The 20,388-nt window shown below is 47.5% G+C and overlaps 1 protein-coding gene across 1 annotated transcript in view; it reads left to right on the top strand.

Annotated features, from left to right (window-relative positions):
* The window catches only part of LOC121840022 (unconventional myosin-XV-like), a 35,559-nt gene that overhangs the window by 10,278 nt on the left and 4,893 nt on the right, over window positions 1-20,388 (top strand). The window contains exons 5-17 of the mRNA XM_042301161.1: window positions 6,334-6,536; window positions 6,731-6,919; window positions 9,243-9,315; window positions 10,858-10,931; window positions 11,244-11,326; window positions 11,641-11,771; window positions 13,637-13,731; window positions 13,863-13,940; window positions 14,034-14,130; window positions 14,218-14,378; window positions 15,986-16,119; window positions 18,333-18,466; window positions 19,014-19,147. Coding sequence (XP_042157095.1) covers window positions 6,334-6,536; window positions 6,731-6,919; window positions 9,243-9,315; window positions 10,858-10,931; window positions 11,244-11,326; window positions 11,641-11,771; window positions 13,637-13,731; window positions 13,863-13,940; window positions 14,034-14,130; window positions 14,218-14,378; window positions 15,986-16,119; window positions 18,333-18,466; window positions 19,014-19,147 — 1,586 coding nt within the window. The remainder of the gene's footprint in view (window positions 1-6,333; window positions 6,537-6,730; window positions 6,920-9,242; window positions 9,316-10,857; window positions 10,932-11,243; window positions 11,327-11,640; window positions 11,772-13,636; window positions 13,732-13,862; window positions 13,941-14,033; window positions 14,131-14,217; window positions 14,379-15,985; window positions 16,120-18,332; window positions 18,467-19,013; window positions 19,148-20,388) is intronic.

The raw sequence follows: 20,388 nt of genomic DNA on the forward strand, positions 1-20,388 counted from the left end.
GCCTCTTGCTAGATGCTAAACAACAGCCTCTTGCTAGATGCTAAACAACAGCCTCTTGCTAGATGCTGAACAACAGCCTCTTGCTAGATGCTAAACAACAGCCTCTTGCTAGATGCTAAACAACAGCCTCTTGCTAGATGCTAAACAACAGCCTCTTGCTAGATGCTAAACAACAACAGCCTCTTGCTAGATGCTAAACAACAGCCTCTTGCTAGATGCTAAACAACAACAGCCTCTTGCTAGATGCTAAACAACAGCCTCTTGCTAGATGCTAAACAACAGCCTCTTGCTAGGTGATAAACAACAACAACAGCCTCTTGCTATGTGCTAAACAACAGCCTCTTGCTCTAGGTGCTAAACAACAGCCTCTTGTTAGGTGATAAACAACAGCCTCTTGCTAGGTGATAAACAACAGCCTCTTGCTGGGTGATAAACAACAGTCTCTTGCTGTGCTAAACAACAACAACCTCTTGCTGGGTGATAAACAACAGCCTCTTGCTGGGTGATAAACAACAGTCTCTTGCTGGGTGCTAAACAACAACAGCCTCTTGCTGGGTGATAAACAACAGCCTCTTGCTAGGTGCTAAACAACAACAGCCTCTTGCTAGGTGATAAACAACAACAGCCTCTTGCTAGGTGATAAACAACAATAGCCTCTTGTTAGGTGATAAACAACAACAGCCTCTTGCTAGGTGATAAACAACAACAGCCTCTTGCTAGGTGCTAAACAACAGCCTCTTGCTAGGTGATAAACAACAGCCTCTTGCTAGATGCTAAACAACAACGGCCTCTTGCTAGGTGCTAAACAACAACGGCCTCTTGCTAGGTGCTAAACAACAACGGTCTCTTGCTAGGTGCTAAACAACAACAGCCTCTTGCTGGGTGCTAAACAACAACAGCCTCTTGCTGGGTGCTAAACAACAACAGCCTCTTGCTGGGTGCTAAACAACAACAGCCTCTTGCTAGGCGCTAAACAACAGCCTCTTGCTAGATGCTAAACAACAGACTCTTGCTAGGTGCTAAACAACAAAGGCCTCTTGCTGGGTGCTAAACAACAACGGCCTCTTGCTGGGTGCTAAACAACAACAGCCTCTTGCTAGGCGCTAAACAACAGCCTCTTGCTAGATGCTAAACAACAGACTCTTGCTAGATGCTAAACAACAGACTCTTGCTAGGTGCTAAACAACAAAGGCCTCTTTCTGGGTGCTAAACAACAACGGCCTCTTGCTAGGTGCTAAACAACAGACCCTAAACACAACATGCAACTATTTCAAAGATTTTACTGAGTTGCAGTTCAAATAAGGAAATCATTCAATTGAAATCATTTCATTAGGCCCTAATCTATGGATTTCACATGACTGGGCAGGGGTGCAGCCTGGGAGGGCCCACCCACTTGGGGTGCCAGGCACAGCCAATCAGAATGAGTTTTTCCAAACAAAGGGGCTTAATTTCAGACAGAAATAGTCCTCAGTTTGATCAGCTGTCGGCGTGGCTGGTCTCATGATCCCGCAGGTGAAGAAGCTGGATGTGGAGGTCCTGGGTTGGCGTGGCTACGCGTTGTCTATGGTTGTGAGGGCGGCTGGACATACTGCCAAATTCTCTAAAATGACATTGGACGCGGCTTATGGTAGAGAAATTAACATTCACGTTTCTGGCAACAGATCTGGTGGACATTCAGCGGCCGGAAGTTAGGTTTTTAACAAAATCATTGATATTATTTCAATATTTAAGTTTATAGTTAATAGCTAGATGCATGCCAATTGCATGCTCCCTCAAAACTTGAGACATCTGTGGCAAAATTTGAGAGAAATACACTTTTTGTGAGTATGGAAAATTTCTGAGATCTTTTATTTCAGCTGATGAAACACATAGGACCAACACTTTGCATGTTGCGTTTCATATTTTTATTCAGTATATTTTCTATGCGATCTTTCTAAATGTTGACAAAAATTTGCTGGACAAGTTCATGGAAACATTGCTACTGTCTGGCCAAGCCCCGACATCCTAGGAAAGGAAACAGGAAATAATTTGGTTTGCTTGACATCCTAGGAAAGGAAACCTTGGAAATAATTTGGTTTACTTGACATCCTAGGAAAGGAAACCTTGGAAATAATTTGGTTTACTTGACATCCTAGGAAAGGAAACCTTGGAAATAATTTGGTTTACTTGTCCCGATGTGATACCATGGACACACTGTGCTCTATCTCACCCTTGTGGTGGTCTAAAGCAATGAAGCCGTGACACTGGGTACCTCTACCTCCCCCTGGTGGTGGTCTGGAGCCGTGAAACTGGGTTCCTCTAACTCCCCCTGGTGGTGGTCTGGAGCCGTGACACTGAGTACCTCTACCTCCCCCTGGTGGTGGTCTGGAGCCGTTACACTGGGTACCTCCCCCTCTAACTAACCCCCTGGTGGTGGTCTGGAGCCGTTACACTGGGTACCTCTAACTCCCCCTGGTGGTGGTCTGGAGCCGTTACACTGGGTACCTCTAACTCCCCCTGGTGGTGGTCTGGAACCGTGACACTGGGTACCTCTACCTCCCCCTGGTGGTGGTCTGGAGCTGTGAAACTGGGTACCTCTAACTCCCCCTGGTGGTGGTCTGGAGCCATGACACTGGGTACCTCTAACTCCCCTGGTGGTGGTCTGAAGCAATGAAGCCGTGACACTGGGTACCTCTAACTCCCCCTGGTGGTGGTCTGGAGCCGTTACACTGGGTACCTCTAACTCCCCCTTGTGGTGGTCTGGAGCAATGAAGCCGTGACACTGGGTACCTCTAACTCCCCCTGGTGGTGGTCTGGAGCCGTTACACTGGGTACCTCTAACTCCCCCTGGTGGTGGTCTGGAACCGTGACACTGGGTACCTCTACCTCCTCCTGGTGGTGGTCTGGAGCCGTGAAACTGGGTACCTCTAACTCCCCTGGTGGTGGTCTGGAGCCGTGACACTGGGTACCTCTAACTCACCCTGGTGGTGGTCTGAAGCAATGAAGCCGTGACACTGGGTACCTCTACCTCCCCCTGGTGGTGGTCTGGAGCCGTTACACTGGGTACCTCTAACTCCCCCTGGTGGTGGTCTGGAACCGTGACACTGGGTACCTCTAACTCCCCTTGTGGTGGTCTGGAGCCGTGACACTGGGTACCTCTACCTCCCCCTGGTGGTGGTCTGGAACAATGAAGCCGTGACACTGGGTACCTCTAACTCCCCTTGTGGTGGTCTGGAGCCATGACACTGGGTACCTTTAACTCCCCCTGGTGGTGGTCTGGAGCCGTTACACTGGGTACCTCTAACTCCCCCTGGTGGTGGTCTGGAACCGTGACACTGGGTACCTCTAACTCCCCCTTGTGGTGGTCTGGAGCCGTGACACTGGGTACCTCTAACTCCCCCTGGTGGTGGTCTGGAGCAATGAAGCCGTGACGCTGGGTACCTCTAACTCCCCCTGGTGGTGGTCTGGAGCTGTGAAACTGGGTACCTCTAACTCCCCTGGTGGTGGTCTGGAGCCATGACACTGGGTACCTCTAACTCCCCCTGGTGGTGGTCTGAAGCAATGAAGCCGTGACACTGGGTACCTCTAACTCCCCTGGTGGTGGTCTGGAGACGTTACACTGGGTACCTCTAACTCCCCTTGTGGTGGTCTGGAGCAATGAAGCCGTGACACTGGGTACCTCTAACTCCCCCTGGTGGTGGTCTGAAGCCGTTACACTGGGTACCTCTAACTCCCCTGGTGGTGGTCTGGAACCGTGACACTGGGTACCTCTACCTCCTCCTGGTGGTGGTCTGGAGCCGTGAAACTGGGTACCTCTAACTCCCCTGCTGGTGGTCTGGAGCCGTGACACTGGGTACCTCTAACTCCCCTGGTGGTGGTCTGGAGCAATGAAGCCGTGACACTGGGTACCTCTACCTCCCCTGGTGGTGGTCTGGAGCAATGAAGCCGTGACACTGGGTACCTCTAACTCCCCTGGTGGTGATCTGGAACAATGAAGCTGTGACACTGGGTACCTCTAACTCCCCCTGGTGGTGGTCTGGAGCAATGAAGCCGTAAGCTGGGTACCTCTAACTCCCCCTGGTGGTGGTCTGGAGCAATGAAGCCGTAATGCTGGGTACCTCTAACTCCCCCTGGTGGTGGTCTGAAGCCGTGACACTGGGTACCTCTACCTCCCCCTGGTGGTGGTCTGGAGCCGTGACACTGGGTACCTCTAACTCCCCCTGGTGGTGGTCTGGAGCAATGAAGCCATGACACTGGGTACCTCTAACTCCCCTGGTGGTGGTCTGGAGCCGTGACACTGGGTACCTCTACCTCCCCCTGGTGGTGGTCTGGAGCCGTGACACTGGGTACCTCTACCTCCCCCTGGTGGTGGTCTGGAGCTGTGACACTGGGTACCTCTAACTCCCCTGGTGGTGGTCTGGAGCAATGAAGCCGTGACACTGAGTACCTCTACCTCCCCTGGTGGTGGTCTGGAGCCGTGATACTGGGTACCTCTAACTCCCCTGGTGGTGGTCTGGAGCCGTGAAACTGGGTACCTCTAACTCCCCCTGGTGGTGGTCTGGAGCCGTGAAACTGGGTACCTCTACCTCCCCTGGTGGTGGTCTGGAGCCGTGATACTGGGTACCTCTAACTCCCCCTGGTGGTGGTCTGGAGCCGTGAAACTGGGTACCTCTAACTCCCCCTGGTGGTGGTCTGGAGCCGTGATGCTGGGTGCCTCTAACTCCCCCTGGTGGTGGTCTGGAGCCGTGATGCTGGGTACCTCTACCTCCCCTGGTGGTGGTCTGGAGCCGTGACACTGGGTACCTCTACCTCCCCTGGTGGTGGTCTGGAGCCGTGACACTGGGTACCTCTAACTCCCCTGGTGGTGGTCTGGAGCCGTGACACTGGGTACCTCTAACTCCCCTGGTGGTGGTCTGGAGCCGTGACACTGGGTACCTCTAACTCTGGTGGTGCCACCCCCTGGTGGTGGTCTGGAGCCGTGACACTGGGTACCTCTAACTCCCCCTGGTGGTGGTCTGGAGCCGTGACACTGGGTACCTCTAACTCCCCCTGGTGGTGGTCTGGAGCCGTGACACTGGGTACCTCTAACTCCCCCTGGTGGTGGTCTGGAGCCGTGATGCTGGGTACCTCTAAGTCCTGCAGTGTAAACTCACAACTTTTAAAGGAGGAACCACTGTATAACCACGTTGCATGTAAGCTGTCATTGTAAATAAGAATTTGTTTTTAATTTACTAGCCTAGTTAAATAAAAGTTAAATAAAAAATAAACTATGTTTTAAAGATTTATGAATGGCAAAGCGATATAGGTTAATTTATTCAGTCAGTTCGACACCTTTTATAAACCTAGTCAACACTTGCTGTTCCGCCTCGACTCTGCGGCTGCGCTGGCTGGCTGTGTGAAACGCAAAAAATTAAATGAATGTGCTAGAAAACAATGAACTAAGTCATGGATTTCCACTCATCGTTACCACTAACAGTGCTTTCAATACAACCGGGGGAACAAGGTCCAATCATGACGTCAGTGATCTTCAGGTCAGAAAGTCACAGCTCTAGAAAGATGCCAGAGTTGGATGACAGTTCAAAACTATGTTTCCCAGTCGGAGCTAGTTTTTCTTCCCAGACTTCCCTGTTGTCTTGAACTCACTGAAGTCAGAGATTTCCGAGTTCCCAGTTGCCTTGAACTCACTGAAGTCAGAGATTTTCGAGTTCCCAGTTGTCTTGAACTCACTGAAGTCAGAGATTTTCGAGTTCCCTGTTGTCTTGAACTCACTGAAGTCAGAGATTTCCGAGTTCCCAGTTGCCTTGAACTCACTGAAGTCAGAGATTTTCGAGTTCCCAGTTGTCTTGAACGCAGCATTACATTACGTGCAAATTCAGCAGCATCATGCTCTCTCCCTCCTCTGTGTAAAGAAATCTAACTACAACCAACTACAGCATACTCAAATTGTTCCCGGGAGGCAGGACAGATAGCAGACTGCTTTTCCTGTCATCGCTCGCTTTGTGAATGACAGGCGCAGAGAAGATGCATATCGTTCATAGCGGGAGAGGAATCGACAGAATAGTGAATTTAAACTTTTAAATTAAAGAGTAGCCTGGCTGAAAATGGAAAACACTGTGTGTGTGTGTGTGTGTGTGTGTGTGTGTGTGTGTGTGTGTGTGTGTGTGTGTGTGTGTGTGTGTCTGTGTGTGTGTGTGTGTGTGTGTGTGTGTGTGTGTGTGTGTGTGTGTCTATGTGTGTGTGTACACGCACGCATGTGCATGTGCTTGCATGTGTTTGTAGGCTGGTGATGTACGGGCGGTGATGCTGGTGAATTTGCACGGTATGTTATAACTCTGTGTGTGTGTGTGTGTGTAGGCTGGCGGTACGGGGCGGTGTACGGACGGTGGGGTGTGTTTCCAGGTGAGTGTGTTCAGCCGGTGGCCGCTCCAGACTTCCTGATTCTTCCTGCTGAGAGGGCGGAGCCTCGTGACAGACACGGCCGTGTTGCTGCCTCCGCTGCAATCGCCGTGGCGATGGGCTCTACTGTCGCCGCCCATGAACTGGACCTCAACACAGAGGTACACATACACACAGAGACAGACACAGACACAGACACACACACACACATACAGTACATGCTACATGCAGACATGCGTACAATTACTCTCTAATATTCTCTGTCTCTGTGTGTGTGTGTGTGTGTGTGTGTGTGTGTGTGTGTGTGTGTGTGTGTGTGTGTGTGTGTGTGTGTGTGTGTGTGTGTGTGTGTCAGGCTGTGGTAGGGTATGGTGAGGACAGCAGCAGTCTCCATCTAGAGGGACTTCCTCTACAGGCCAGTCAGTACACCATGGAGGAGTTCTCCAGGAAGTACTACAGACGGGCTCAGAGACACAGGGACCAGCTGAAGACCAGGAAGGGGAAGGAGACCAGAGAACCAGCTGACATGGTTACATACTCTAAGGTGAGAAACGCACAGCAACCTGTTGAGTTACACATCCCCTGTACTGTACTACAGACAACAGATACACATCCCCTGTACTGTACTACAGACACCAGATACACATCCCCTGTACTATACTACAGACAACAGATACACATCCCCTGTACTGCACTACAGACAACATATACACATCCCCTGTACTGTACTACAGACAACAGATACACATCCCCTGTACTATACTACAGACAACAGATACACATCCCCTGTACTGTACTACAGACAACAGATACACATCCCCTGTACTGTACTACAGACAACAGATACACATCCCCTGTACTGTACTACAGACAACAGATACCATCCACTGGGGCTATACTACAGACAACAGATACACATCTCCTGTACTCCCTGTTACTACAGACAACATGGCCATACACATCCCCAATGTACTGTACTACAGACAACAGTGATACACATCCCCTGTGATACTACAGACAACAGGCCCACAGGGACATCCCCTGTACTATACTACAGACAACAGATACACAATCAACAAAACTAAGGAGATGATTGTACTACAGACAACAGATACACATCCACATCGATGGAACTAGTACTACAGACAACAGATACACATCACCAAACTGACTGTACTACAGACAACGTGATACACAGCCCCTGTACCTCAGGACTGACAGAAACAGGCTTGTCACACAGCCCTGTACTGTACTACAGAGACAACAGATAGCATCCTGTACTGTACTACAGGGCTGTATCACATCCCCTGTACTGGTACTGCACAGCAACAGATACACATCCCCTGTACTGTACTACAGACAACAGATCACGGGGGCATCCCCTACCTGCTATACTCCAGGACACAGATACACCACCCTGTACTGTACTACAGATCATCAAGGACATCAACCACCGAGCCACTGCCTGTTCACTGTCATCCAGACAACAGATACACATCCCTGGGACGAGAGACTACAAAACAGATACTCAGGCCATCAGACTGTTACTACAGACAACACTAACATTGAGTACTACTGACAACCAACACCTGTACAATGACACTGACTACAGATACACAGCCCTTTAATAATACTGACGGACAACAGATAACATATCCCTAGCCACTTTACAGACAACAGATACACATATAATGTTACTTACCCTACATTATTCAACAGATACACATCCCCTAGATACTGTACTACAGACAACAGATACTGCATCCCTTATGTACTACATGACACAGCCACTTTAACTATGCCCTTGGTTTACTACTCACTCACAGATATACAGATACTCATCCCATCTACTGTATCTTGCCAGCTGCATCTGTACCATCACTACAGATATCCAGTACATATTCTTTATCCCCTTACACTGTGTATAAGACAGTAGTTTTTTTGGAATTGTTACTAGATTACTACAGACTGCAGATCGGAACTAGAAGCACAAGCATTTCGTACTACACTACAGATTAACAGATACTAACCATGTGTATGTGACAAATAAAAGATTTGAACAGATACACATCCCCTGTACTGTACTACAGACAACAGATACACATCCCCTGTACTGTACTACAGACAACAGATACACATCCCCTGTACTGTACTACAGACAACAGATACACATCCCCTGTACTATACTACAGACAACAGATACACATCCCCTGTACTGTACTACAGACAACAGATACAGATACACATCCCCTGTACTGTACTACAGACAACAGACAACAGCTACACATCCCCTGTACTATACTACAGACAACAGATACACATCCCCTGTACTGTACTACAGACAACCGATACACATCCCCTGTACTATACTACAGACAACATATACACATCCCCTGTACTATACTACAGACAACAGATACACATCCCCTGTACTACAGACAACAGATACAGATACACATCCCCTGTACTGTACTACAGACAACCGATACACATCCCCTGTACTATACTACAGACAACATATACACATCCCCTGTACTATACTACAGACAACAGATACACATCCCCTGTACTACAGACAACAGATAACATCCCCTGTACTGTACTACAGACAACAGATACACATCCCCTGTACTGTACTACAGACAGCAGATACAGATACACATCCCCTGTACTGTACTACAGACTACAGATACACATCCCCTGTACTATACTACGGACAACAGATACACATCCCCTGTACTATACTACAGACAACAGATACACATCCCCTGTTATATTCAGACTGGGTGTGTATTCTGAGTATTCAGCCTGGGTGTGTATCCTGAGTATTCAGCCTGGGTGTGTATGCTGTGTGTTTGTTTCCCCAGTCCCCTCTCCAGGAGTCTCTGATAGACTTCACAGACAGCAACATGAACAAGGTGGCAGCTGACATCTCCCTGGGTAAGACAACACTGTTCCCAATTGCCCACTGAAGTCGGCTCCAACGTCGAACTGCAGTCAGGTGGAGACCCTGGTGAGGGTCGAACTGCAGTCATGTGGAGACCCTGGTGAGGGTCGAACTGCAGTCAGGTGGAGACCCTGGTGAGGGTCGAACTGCAGTCAGGTGGAGACCCTGGTGAGGGTCGAACTGCAGTCAGGTGGAGACCCTGGTGAGGGTCGAACTGCAGTCAGGTGGAGACCCTGGTGAGGGTCGAACTGCAGTCAGGTGGAGACCCTGGTGAGGGTCGAACTGCAGTCAGGTGGAGACCCTGGTGAGGGTCGAACTGCAGTCAGGTGGAGACCCTGGTGAGGGTCGAACTGCAGTCAGGTGGAGACCCTGGTGAGGGTCGAACTGGAGACCCTGGTGAGGGTCGAACTGCAGTCTGGTGGAGACCCTGGTGAGGGTTGAACTGCAGTCTGGTGGAGACCCTGGTGAGGGTTGAACTGGAGACCCTGGTGAGGGTTGAACTGCAGTCTGGTGGAGACCCTGGTGAGGGTTGAACTGCAGTCTGGTGGAGACCCTGGTGAGGGTCGAACTGCAGTCTGGTGGAGACCCTGGTGAGGGTAATGAGCTGCAGTCAGGCCCAGACCCTGGTGAGGGTCGAACTGCAGTCAGGTGGAGACCCTGGTGAGTGTCGAACTGCAGTCAGGCCGAGACCCTGGTGAGGGTGAACTGCAGTCTGGTGGAGACCCTGGTGAGGTTCGAACTGCAGTCAGGTCCAGACCCCGGTGAGGGTCGAACTGCAGTCTGGTGGAGACCCTGGTGAGGGTCGATCTGCAGTCAGGTGGAGACCCTGGTGAGGGTCGGACTGCAGTCTGGTGGAGACCCTGGTGAGGGTAACGAGCACACAGATGACCTTCCCTGAGATGATTTCTGGACGTTTGTGCAGAAATTCTTGGGTTGTGCAAACCTACAGTTTCATCAGCTGTCCGGGTGGCCGGTCTCAGACGATCCCACAGGTGAAGAAGCCGGATGTGGAGGTCTGGGATGGTTGTGAGGCTGGTTGGACGTACTGCCAATTGTTTTAAAATTACGTTGCAGGCCCCTTACGGTAGAGAAATTTCTCTGACAACAGCCCTGGTGGACATTCCTGCAGTCAGCATGCCAATTGCACGTTCCCTCAAAACTTGAGACATCTGTGACAAAACTGCACATTTTAGAGTGGCCTTTTATTGTGCCCAGCACAAGGTGCACCTGTGTAATGATCATGTTGTTTAATCAGCTTCTTGATATGACCTGTCAGGTGGATGGATTATCTTGACAATGGAGAAATGCTCACTAACAGGGAGGTAAACGAATTTGGGCGAAAGGAGCTTTTTGTGGGTCTGGAAGATTTCTGGGATCTTTCGTTTCTCCTGAAACATGGGACCAACACTTTACCTGTTGTGTTTATATTGTTGTTCAGTGTAGTTATTTTATTTCTCATGGAACATGTAATGTGTTTCTGTCTGCTTGTTTCTGCTCTTTGACCTTGAACCTGTCTCACCTTCTTCACTCTGCAGCTGTGATGAAGTTCATGGGAGACTACCCTCTGAAGGGACAGACAGAACAGGACCTGGTCTCAACGATCCTAAAGGTACACACTCACTCACTCACTCACACTCACACACTCACTCACACACTCACACACTCACTCACACACACGCACGCTCGCTCACTCGCTCACTCGCACTCAGTCACTCACTCACTCACACACTCACACACTCACTCACACACTCACTCACTCACTCACTCACACTCATGCACACACGCACGCTCACTCGCTCACTCCAACATATATCTTCTACTTCTGAAAAATGTGTGTGTGTGTGTGTGTGTGTGTGTGTGTGTGTGTGTGTGTGTGTGTGTGTGTGTGTGTGTGCGTGTGCGTGTGTGCGTGTGTCTCCAGCTCAGTGGGGAGTATGGTCTGATGAAAGATGAAGCCTACTGCCAGGTGATGAAACAGGTCACAGGAAACACCAGCTCCAAAACGTAAGAACCCTAACATTGACCTCTAACCTTGACCTCTAACCCTGACCTCTAACCTCTAGGGACAGTTGTCAGAGAGGCTGGAGGCTACTCTACATCCTGATTGTTATAGTTAGTGTATATCTGACCTCTGACCTCTAACCTTTAGAGACAGTTGTCAGAGAGGCTGGAGGCTACTCTACATCCTGACTGTTATAGGGTTAGTGTATATCTGACCTCTAACCTCTAGGGACAGTTGTCAGAGAGGCTGGAGGCTACTCTACATCCTGACTGTTATAGGGTTAGTGTATATCTGACCTCTGACCTCTAACCTCTAGGGACAGTTGTCAGAGAGGCTGGAGGCTACTCTACATCCTGACTGCGTTCCATCGCTGTTCTGAGGTCCTGAAGCCCTTCCTTTTAACGTTCCTGCTGGACGCCTGCTCTGGTCCTGGAGTCCACTACCAAGGTACCCTAACTATATCTATAACCCTCCCTACCAGTTAGGATGTCTGTCTGCTCTGGTCCTGTAGTCCACTACCAAGGTACCCTAACTATATCTATAACCCTCCCTACCAGTTAGGATGTTATACCTGTCTGTCTGTCTGCTCTGGTCCTGGAGTCCACTACCAAGGTACCCTAACTATATCTAGAACCCTCCCTACCAGTCAGGATGTCTGTCTGTCTGTCTGTCTGCTCTGGTCCTGGAGTCCACTACCAAGGTACCCTAAATATATCTAGAACCCTCCCTACCAGTCAGGATGTCTGTCTGTCTGTCTGTCTGCTCTGGTCCTGGAGTCCACTACCAAGGTACCCTAACTATATCTATAACCCTCCCTACCAGTTAGGATGTCTGTCTGCTCTAGTCCTGTAGTCCACTACCAAGGTACCCTAACTATATCTATAACCCTCCCTACCAGTTAGGATGTTATACCTGTCTGTCTGTCTGCTCTGGTCCTGGAGTCCACTACCAAGGTACCCTAACTATATCTAGAACCCTCCCTACCAGTTAGGATGTCTGTCTGTCTGTCTGCTCTGGTCCTGGAGTCCACTACCAAGGTACCCTAACTATATCTAGAACCCTCCCTACCAGTTAGGATGTTATACCTGTCTGTCTGTCTGCTCTGGTCCTGGAGTCCACTACCAAGGTACCCTAACTATATCTATAACCCGCCCTACCAGTCAGGATGTCTGTCTGTCTGTCTGTCTGCTCTAGTCCTGTAGTCCACTACCAAGGTGCCCTAACTATATCTATAACCCTCCCTACCAGTCAGGATGTCTGTCTGTCTGTCTGTCTGTCTGCTCTAGTCCTGTAGTCCACTACCAAGGCACCCTAACTATATCTATAACCCTCCCTACCAGTCAGGATGTCTGTTAAACCTGTCTGTCTGTCTGTCTGTCTGCTCTAGTCCTGTAGTCCACTACCAAGGTACCCTAACTATATCTATAACCCTCCCTACCAGTCAGGATGTCTGTTATACCTGTCTGTCTGTCTGCTCTGGTCCTGTAGTCCACTATCAAGGTACCCTAACTATATCTATAACCCTCCCTACCAGTTAGGATGTCTGTCTGTCTGTCTGTCTGTCTGCTCTAGTCCTGGAGTCCACTACCAAGGTACCCTAACTATATCTATAACCCTCCCTACCAGTCAGGATGTCTGTCTGTCTGTCTGTCTGCTCTGGTCCTGGAGTCCACTACCAAGGTACCCTAACTATATCTATAACCCTCCCTACCAGTTAGGATGTCTGTCTGTCTGTCTGTCTGCTCTAGTCCTGTAGTCCACTACCAAGGTACCCTAACTATATCTATAACCCTCCCTACCAGTCAGGATGTCTGTTATACCTGTCTGTCTGTCTGCTCTGGTCCTGTAGTCCACTACCAAGGCACCCTAACTATATCTATAACCCTCCCTACCAGTCAGGATGTCTGTCTGTCTGCCTGCCTGTCTGCCTGCTCGCTCTAGTGATTGGCTGTGGTTGTTGATTGACAGGTATAGCCAAGGCGTGTGATTGGCTGTGGTTGTTGATTGACATGTATAGCCAAGGCGTGTGATTGGCTGTTGTTGTTCATTGACAGGTTTAGCCAAGGCGTGTGATTGGCTGTTGTTGTTGATTGACAGGTTTAGCCAAGGCGTGTGATTGGCTGTGGTTGTTGATTGACAGGTATAGCCAAGGCGTGTGATTGGCTGTGGTTGTTGATTGACAGGTATAGCCAAGGCGTGTGATTGGCTGTGGTTGTTGATTGACAGGTATAGCCAAGGCGTGTGATTGGCTGTGGTTGTTGATTGACAGGTATAGCCAAGGCGTGTGATTGGCTGTGGTTGTTGATTGACAGGTATAGCCAAGGCGTGTGAGCAGAACCTGAGGAGGACCTTCCAGTACGGAGGAAGAATCGAACACCCCAACAGCATGGAGCTGAAGGCCATGCTGGTACACACACACACAGGGCTCACAGCTATGCTCGTCAGTCTCAGTATCTCCTCAACCAATCACAGGTCTCCTCTCTGATTGCCTTGCTCTCTGATTGGCTATCTGTCTGTGCCCTGTGATTGGTTGTGCAGGCTGGGCGGAGCTCCAAGAGACAGTTGTTCCTCCTACCAGGCGGCATCGAGAGACACCTCAAAATCAAGACCTGCTCGGTGAGTACACACACACACACACACACACACACATCAGTGTCGTAGGATAGGCCTATTTTCAAATTGCGCGTGTGTGTGTGTGTGTGTGTGTAGGTGTCTCTGGATGCTATAGAGGAGCTATGTAATGACATGGGACTGCACAGACTGGAGGCCATGGATGAGTACGCTGTATTTGTGGTCACACACCGAGGTGAGCCTCACACACACACACACACACACACACACACAAAGGGTAAAAGCTGAAAGCGGGTCGAGTAACGTGTCTTTCTGCCTGCAGGTCAGAATGTCCGTCCCCTCAATAAGAGGGAGTACATCCTGGACATTACTACGGAGGCGGAGACAGTGGACAGTAACTACAGCCTGTGGTTCAGGAGGGTCATCTGGACACAGCCGCTTAAATTTGACAACGAGCTTTGTGTCACCATGCATTATAACCAGGTATAACAACACTATGATGCATTATAGCCAGGTATAACACTGTGATGTATTACAGGCAGGTATAACAACACTATGGTGCATTATAACCAGGTATAGCAACACTACGATGCATTATAACCAGGTATCACACTATGATGTATTACAGGCAGGTATAACGACACTATGATGCATTATAACCAGGTATAACACTATGATGCACTACAACCAGGTATAACAACACTATGATGCATTATAACCAGGTATAACAGCACTACGATGCATTATAACCAGGTATAGCAACACTACAATGCATTATAACCAGGTATAGCAACACTACGATGCATTATAACCAGGTATAACAACACTATGATGCATTACAGGCAGGTATAACAACACTATGATGCATTATGACCAGGTATAACACTATGATGCATGATAACCAGGTATCACAGCACTATGATGCATTATAACCAGGTTTCACAGCACTATGATGCATTATAACCAGATATAACACTATGATGCATTATAACCAGGTTTCACAGCACTATGATGCATTATAACCAGATATAACACTATGATGCATTATAACCAGGTATCACAGCACTATGATGCATTATAACCAGGTATAACAACACTACAATGCATTATAACCAGGTATAGCAACACTATGATGCATTATAACCAGGTATAACACTATGATGCACTACAACCAGGTATAACAACACTATGATGCATTATAACCAGGTATAACAGCACTACGATGCATTATAACCAGGTATAGCAACACTACAATGCATTATAACCAGGTATAGCAACACTACGATGCATTATAACCAGGTATAACAACACTATGATGCATTACAGGCAGGTATAACACTATGATGCATTATGACCAGGTATAACACTATGATGCATGATAACCAGGTATCACAGCACTATGATGCATTATAACCAGGTTTCACAGCACTATGATGCATTATAACCAGATATAACACTATGATGCATTATAACCAGGTATCACAGCACTATGATGCATTATAACCAGGTATAACAACACTACAGGAAGTCCAGGATGTTCTAGGTGTTACCAGACTACCAGACTATCTGAAGGCCTGTGTTCTACGTTCTATGTGTTACCAGCCTCTCTGAAGGCCTGTGTTCTATGTTCTAGGTGTTACCAGACTCTCTGAAGGCCTGTGTTCTATGTTCTAGGTGTTACCAGACTCTCTGAAGGCCTGTGTTCTAGGTGTTACCAGACTATCTGAAGACCTGTGTTCTAGGTGTTACCAGACTCTCTGAAGACCTGTGTTCTATGTTCTAGGTGTTACCAGACTATCTAAAGGCCTGTGTTCTAGGTGTTACCAGACTATCTAAAGGCCTGTGTTCTATGTTCTAGGTGTTACCAGACTATCTAAAGGCCTGTGTTATAGGTGTTACCAGACTATCTAAAGGCCTGTGTTCTATGTTCTAGGTGTTACCAGACTATCTAAAGGCCTGTGTTCTAGGTGTTACCAGACTATCTAAAGGCCTGTGTTCTATGTTCTAGGTGTTACCAGACTATCTAAAGGCCTGTGTTCTATGTTCTAGATGTTACCAGACTATCTGAAGGCCTGTGTTCTATGTTCTAGGTGTTACCAGACTATCTGAAGGCCTTGCTGAGTGTGGTTCCTCAGAGTAAAGCCAGTGAGCAGCAGCTGCAGCAGTTGGCCAAGCTGGCGGCATTACAACACCGTGCTAAAGATACTGTCTTCCTGCCCACCATGTAAGAACACACACACACACACATATAATATAACTAGATAATACAGATGTCTGACATGTGTAAATATAACTAGATAATACAGATGTCTGACATGTGTAAATATAACTAGATGATACAGATAACTAGATGATACAGATATCTAACATGTGTAAATATAACTAGATGATACAGATAACTGACATGTGTAAATATAACTAGATGATACAGATATCTGACATGTGTAAATATAACTAGATAATAGATACAGTAAATAACTAGATAATACAGATAACTAGATGATACAGATGTCTGACATGTGTAAATATAACTAGATAATACAGATATCTGACATGTGTAAATATAACTAGATAATACAGATGTCTGACATGTGTAAATATAACTAGATAATACAGATGTCTGACATGTGTAAATATAACTAGATGATACAGATATCTAACATGTGTAAATATAACTAGATAATACAGATATCTAACATGTGTAAATATGACTAGATAATACAGATATCTAACATGTGTAAATATAACTAGATAATACAGATATCTAACATGTGTAAATATGACTAGATAATACAGATAACTAGATAATACAGATATCTAACATGTGTAAATATAACTAGATAATACAGATATCTAACATGTGTAAATATAACTAGATAATACAGATATCTAACATGTGTAAATATAACTAGATGATACAGATAACTAGATAATACAGATATCTAACATGTGTAAATATAACTAGATAATACAGATATCTAACATGTGTAAATATAACTAGATAATACAGATATCTAACATGTGTAAATATAACTAGATAATACAGATATCTAACATGTGTAAATATAACTAGATAATACAGATATCTAACATGTGTAAATATAACTAGATAATACAGATAACTAGATAATACAGATGTCTAACATGTGTAAATATAACTAGATAATACAGATATCTAACATGTGTAAATATGACTAGATAATAGTTATACCTGTCTGTCTGCTCTGGTCCTGACTGGTACCTGAATCCAATCGAGAATCTGTGGAAAGAACTGAAAACTGCTGTTCACAAATGCTCTCCATCCAACCTCACTAAGCTCGAGCTGTTTTGCAAGGAGGAATGGGAAAAAATGTCAGTCTCTCGATGTGCAAAACTGATAGAGACATACCCCACGCGACTTACAGCTGTAATCGCAGCAAAAGGTGGCGCTACAAAGTATTAACTTAAGGGGGCTGAATAATTTTGCACGCCCAATTTTTCAGTTTTTGATTTGTTAAAAAAGTTTGAAATATCCAATAAATGTCGTTCCTCTTCATGATTGTGTCCCACTTGTTGTTGATTCTTCACAAAAAAAATACAGTTTTATATCTTTATGTTTGAAGCCTGAAATGTGGCAAAAGGTCGCAAAGTTCAAGGGGGCCGAATACTTTCGCAAGGCACTGTATAACTAGATAATACAGATAACTAGATAATACAGATATCTGACATGTGTAAATATAACTAATTAATACAGATAACTGACATGTGGGGCGGCAGGGTAGCCTAGTGGTTAGAGAGTTGGACTAGTAACCAGAAGGTTGCAAGTTCAAACCCCGAGCTGACAAGGTACAAATCTATGCCACTTTGTTTACATACTCATCTCATATGTATATACTGTACTCGATATCAGCTACTGTATCTTGCCTATGCTGCTCTGTACCATCACTCATTCATATATCCTTATGTACATATTCTTTATCCCCTTACACTGTGTATAAGACAGTAGTTTTGGAATTGTTAGTTAGATTACTTGCTCGTTATTACTGCATTGTCGGAACTAGAAGCACAAGCATTTCGCTACACTCGCATTAACATCTGCTAACCATGTGTATGTGACAAATAAAATTTGATTTGATTTTTGATTTGATTTGATTTGATTTGAATCTGTCGTTCTGTCCCTGAACAGGCAGTTAACCCACTGTTCCTAGGCCGTCATTGAAAATAAGAAGTTGTTCTTAACTGACTTGCCTGGTTAAATAAATAAATAAAAAATAAAATAACTAGATAATACAGATATCCCCCCTCCCTCCTCTCCTCTCCTCCTCTCCTCTCCTCTCCTCCCTCTCTCCTCTCTCCTCTCTCTCCTCTCCTCTCCTCTCCTCTCCTCTCTCTCCTCTCCTCTCCTCTCCTCTCCTCTCCTCTCCTCTCCTCTCCTCTCCTCTCCTCTCCTCTCTGTAGTGGTGAGGTCCAGGAGTATGTCCCCTCCCAGCTCTACATCAGACAGCCTCCTCAGCCCTGGCTCAACATGGTCACTCAGCATATGCAGCATGTCTCTCCTCTGAGTCCTCACCAGGCCAGGGCTCAGTTCCTCGGTACGGGATGGATTCATTCATTGACAATATATATAGTGCCCACTATGAACCCCTGTCGAACTTCACATAATGTGTGTTTCTCTGTGTGTGTGTGTTTCTCTTTGTGTGTGTGTCTCACTGTGTGTGTGTCTCTCTATGTGTGTGTGTCTCTGTGTGTGTGTCTCTATGTGTGTGTGTCTCTGTGTGTGTGTCTCTGTGTGTGTGTGTGTCTCTGTGTGTGTGTGTGTCTCTGTGTGTGTGTGTGTCTCTGTGTGTGTGTGTTTCTCTGTGTGTGTGTGTGTGTTTCTCTTTGTGTGTGTGTCTCACTGTGTGTGTGTCTCTCTATGTGTGTGTGTCTCTGTGTGTGTGTCTCTGTGTGTGTGTCTCTCTGTGTGTGTGTCTCTGTGTGTGTGTGTGTCTCTGTGTGTGTGTGTGTCTCTGTGTGTGTGTGTTTCTCTTTGTGTGTGTGTCTCTGTGTGTGTCTCTGTGTGTGTCTCTCTGTGTGTGTGTCTCTGTGTGTGTCTCTGTGTGTGTGTCTCACTGTGTGTGTGTTTCTCTGTGTGTGCAGGTCTGGTCAGTGCGTTCCCCATGTTTGGTTCCTCCTTCTTCTACATCCAGTCCAGCAGCAACATCTCCATCCTGGCTCCCTGTGTGTTGGCTGTCAACCAGAACGGACTGCACTTCCTACACAAGGACTCACATGTACGACTAGAGACTGCTTCTGTCTCTGTTTTTAAACACTTCTACGTTCACCTGTATGCTACCATGACGACAGAGGCATAAATATCATACCCCCTCAAAATGCTAACCTCCCCTGTTATTGTAATGGTGAGAGGTTAGCATGTCTTGGAGGTATGATATAAAATGCTAACCTCCCCTGTTATTGTAATGGTGAGAGATTAGCATGTCTTGGAGGTATGATATAAAATGCTAACCTCCCCTGTTATTGTAATGTAATGGTGAGAGGTTAGCATGTCTTGGGGATATAATATAAAATGCTAACCTCCCCTGTTATTGTAATGGTGAGAGGTTAGCATGTCTCGGAGATATGATATAAAATGCTAACCTCCCCTGTTATTGCAATGGTGAGAGGTTAGCATGTCTTGGGGGTGTGCTATTTCTACGTCTGTAACTTTATCACTCATCATTTTTCACAATTCATTTAGGATTGTCTGTAACTAATCATCTCTCTCCCTATCTCTCTCTCTCTCTATCTCTCATCTTTCTCCCCCTCCCTCCCTCCCTCCCTCCCTCCCTCCCTCCCTCCCTCCCTCCCTCCCTCCCTCCCTCCCTCTTTCTCTCTATCTTTCCTCTATATCTCTCATCTTTCTCCTCCCTCCCTCCCTCCCTCCCTCCCTCCCTCCCTCCCTACCTCCCTCCCTCCCTACCTCCCTCCCTCCCTCCCTACCTCCCTCCCTCCCTCTTTCTCTCTATCTTTCTCTCTATATCTCTCATCTCCTCCCTCCCTCCCTCCCTCCCTCCCTCCCTCCCTCCCTCCCTCCCTCCCTCCCTCCCTCCCTCCCTCCCTCCCCTCCCTCCTCCCTCCCTCCCTCCCTCCCTCCCTCCCTCCCTCTTTCCTCTATATCTCTCATCTTTCCCCTCCCTCCCTCCCTCCCTCCCTCCCTCCCTCCCTCCCTCCCTCCCTCCCTCCCCCTCCCTCCCCTCCCTCTATCTTTCCTCTCTACATCTCTCATCTTTCTCCTCCCTCCCTCCCTCTCCCTCCCTCCCTCCCTCCCTCCCTCCCTCCCTCCCTCCCTCCCTCCCTCCCTCCCTCCCTCCCTCCCTCTATATCTCTCATCTTTCCCCTCCCTCCCTCCCTCCCTCCCTCCCTCCCTCCCTCCCTCCCTCCCTCCCTCCCTCCCTCTATCTTTCCCTCTACATCTCTCATCTCCTCCCTCCCTCCCTCCCTCCCTCCCTCCTCTATCCCTCCCTCCCTCCCTCCC

The sequence above is a fragment of the Oncorhynchus tshawytscha genome, linkage group LG19 (genome assembly GCF_018296145.1).
Source record: "Oncorhynchus tshawytscha isolate Ot180627B linkage group LG19, Otsh_v2.0, whole genome shotgun sequence".
NCBI classification, from domain to species: domain Eukaryota; kingdom Metazoa; phylum Chordata; class Actinopteri; order Salmoniformes; family Salmonidae; genus Oncorhynchus; species Oncorhynchus tshawytscha.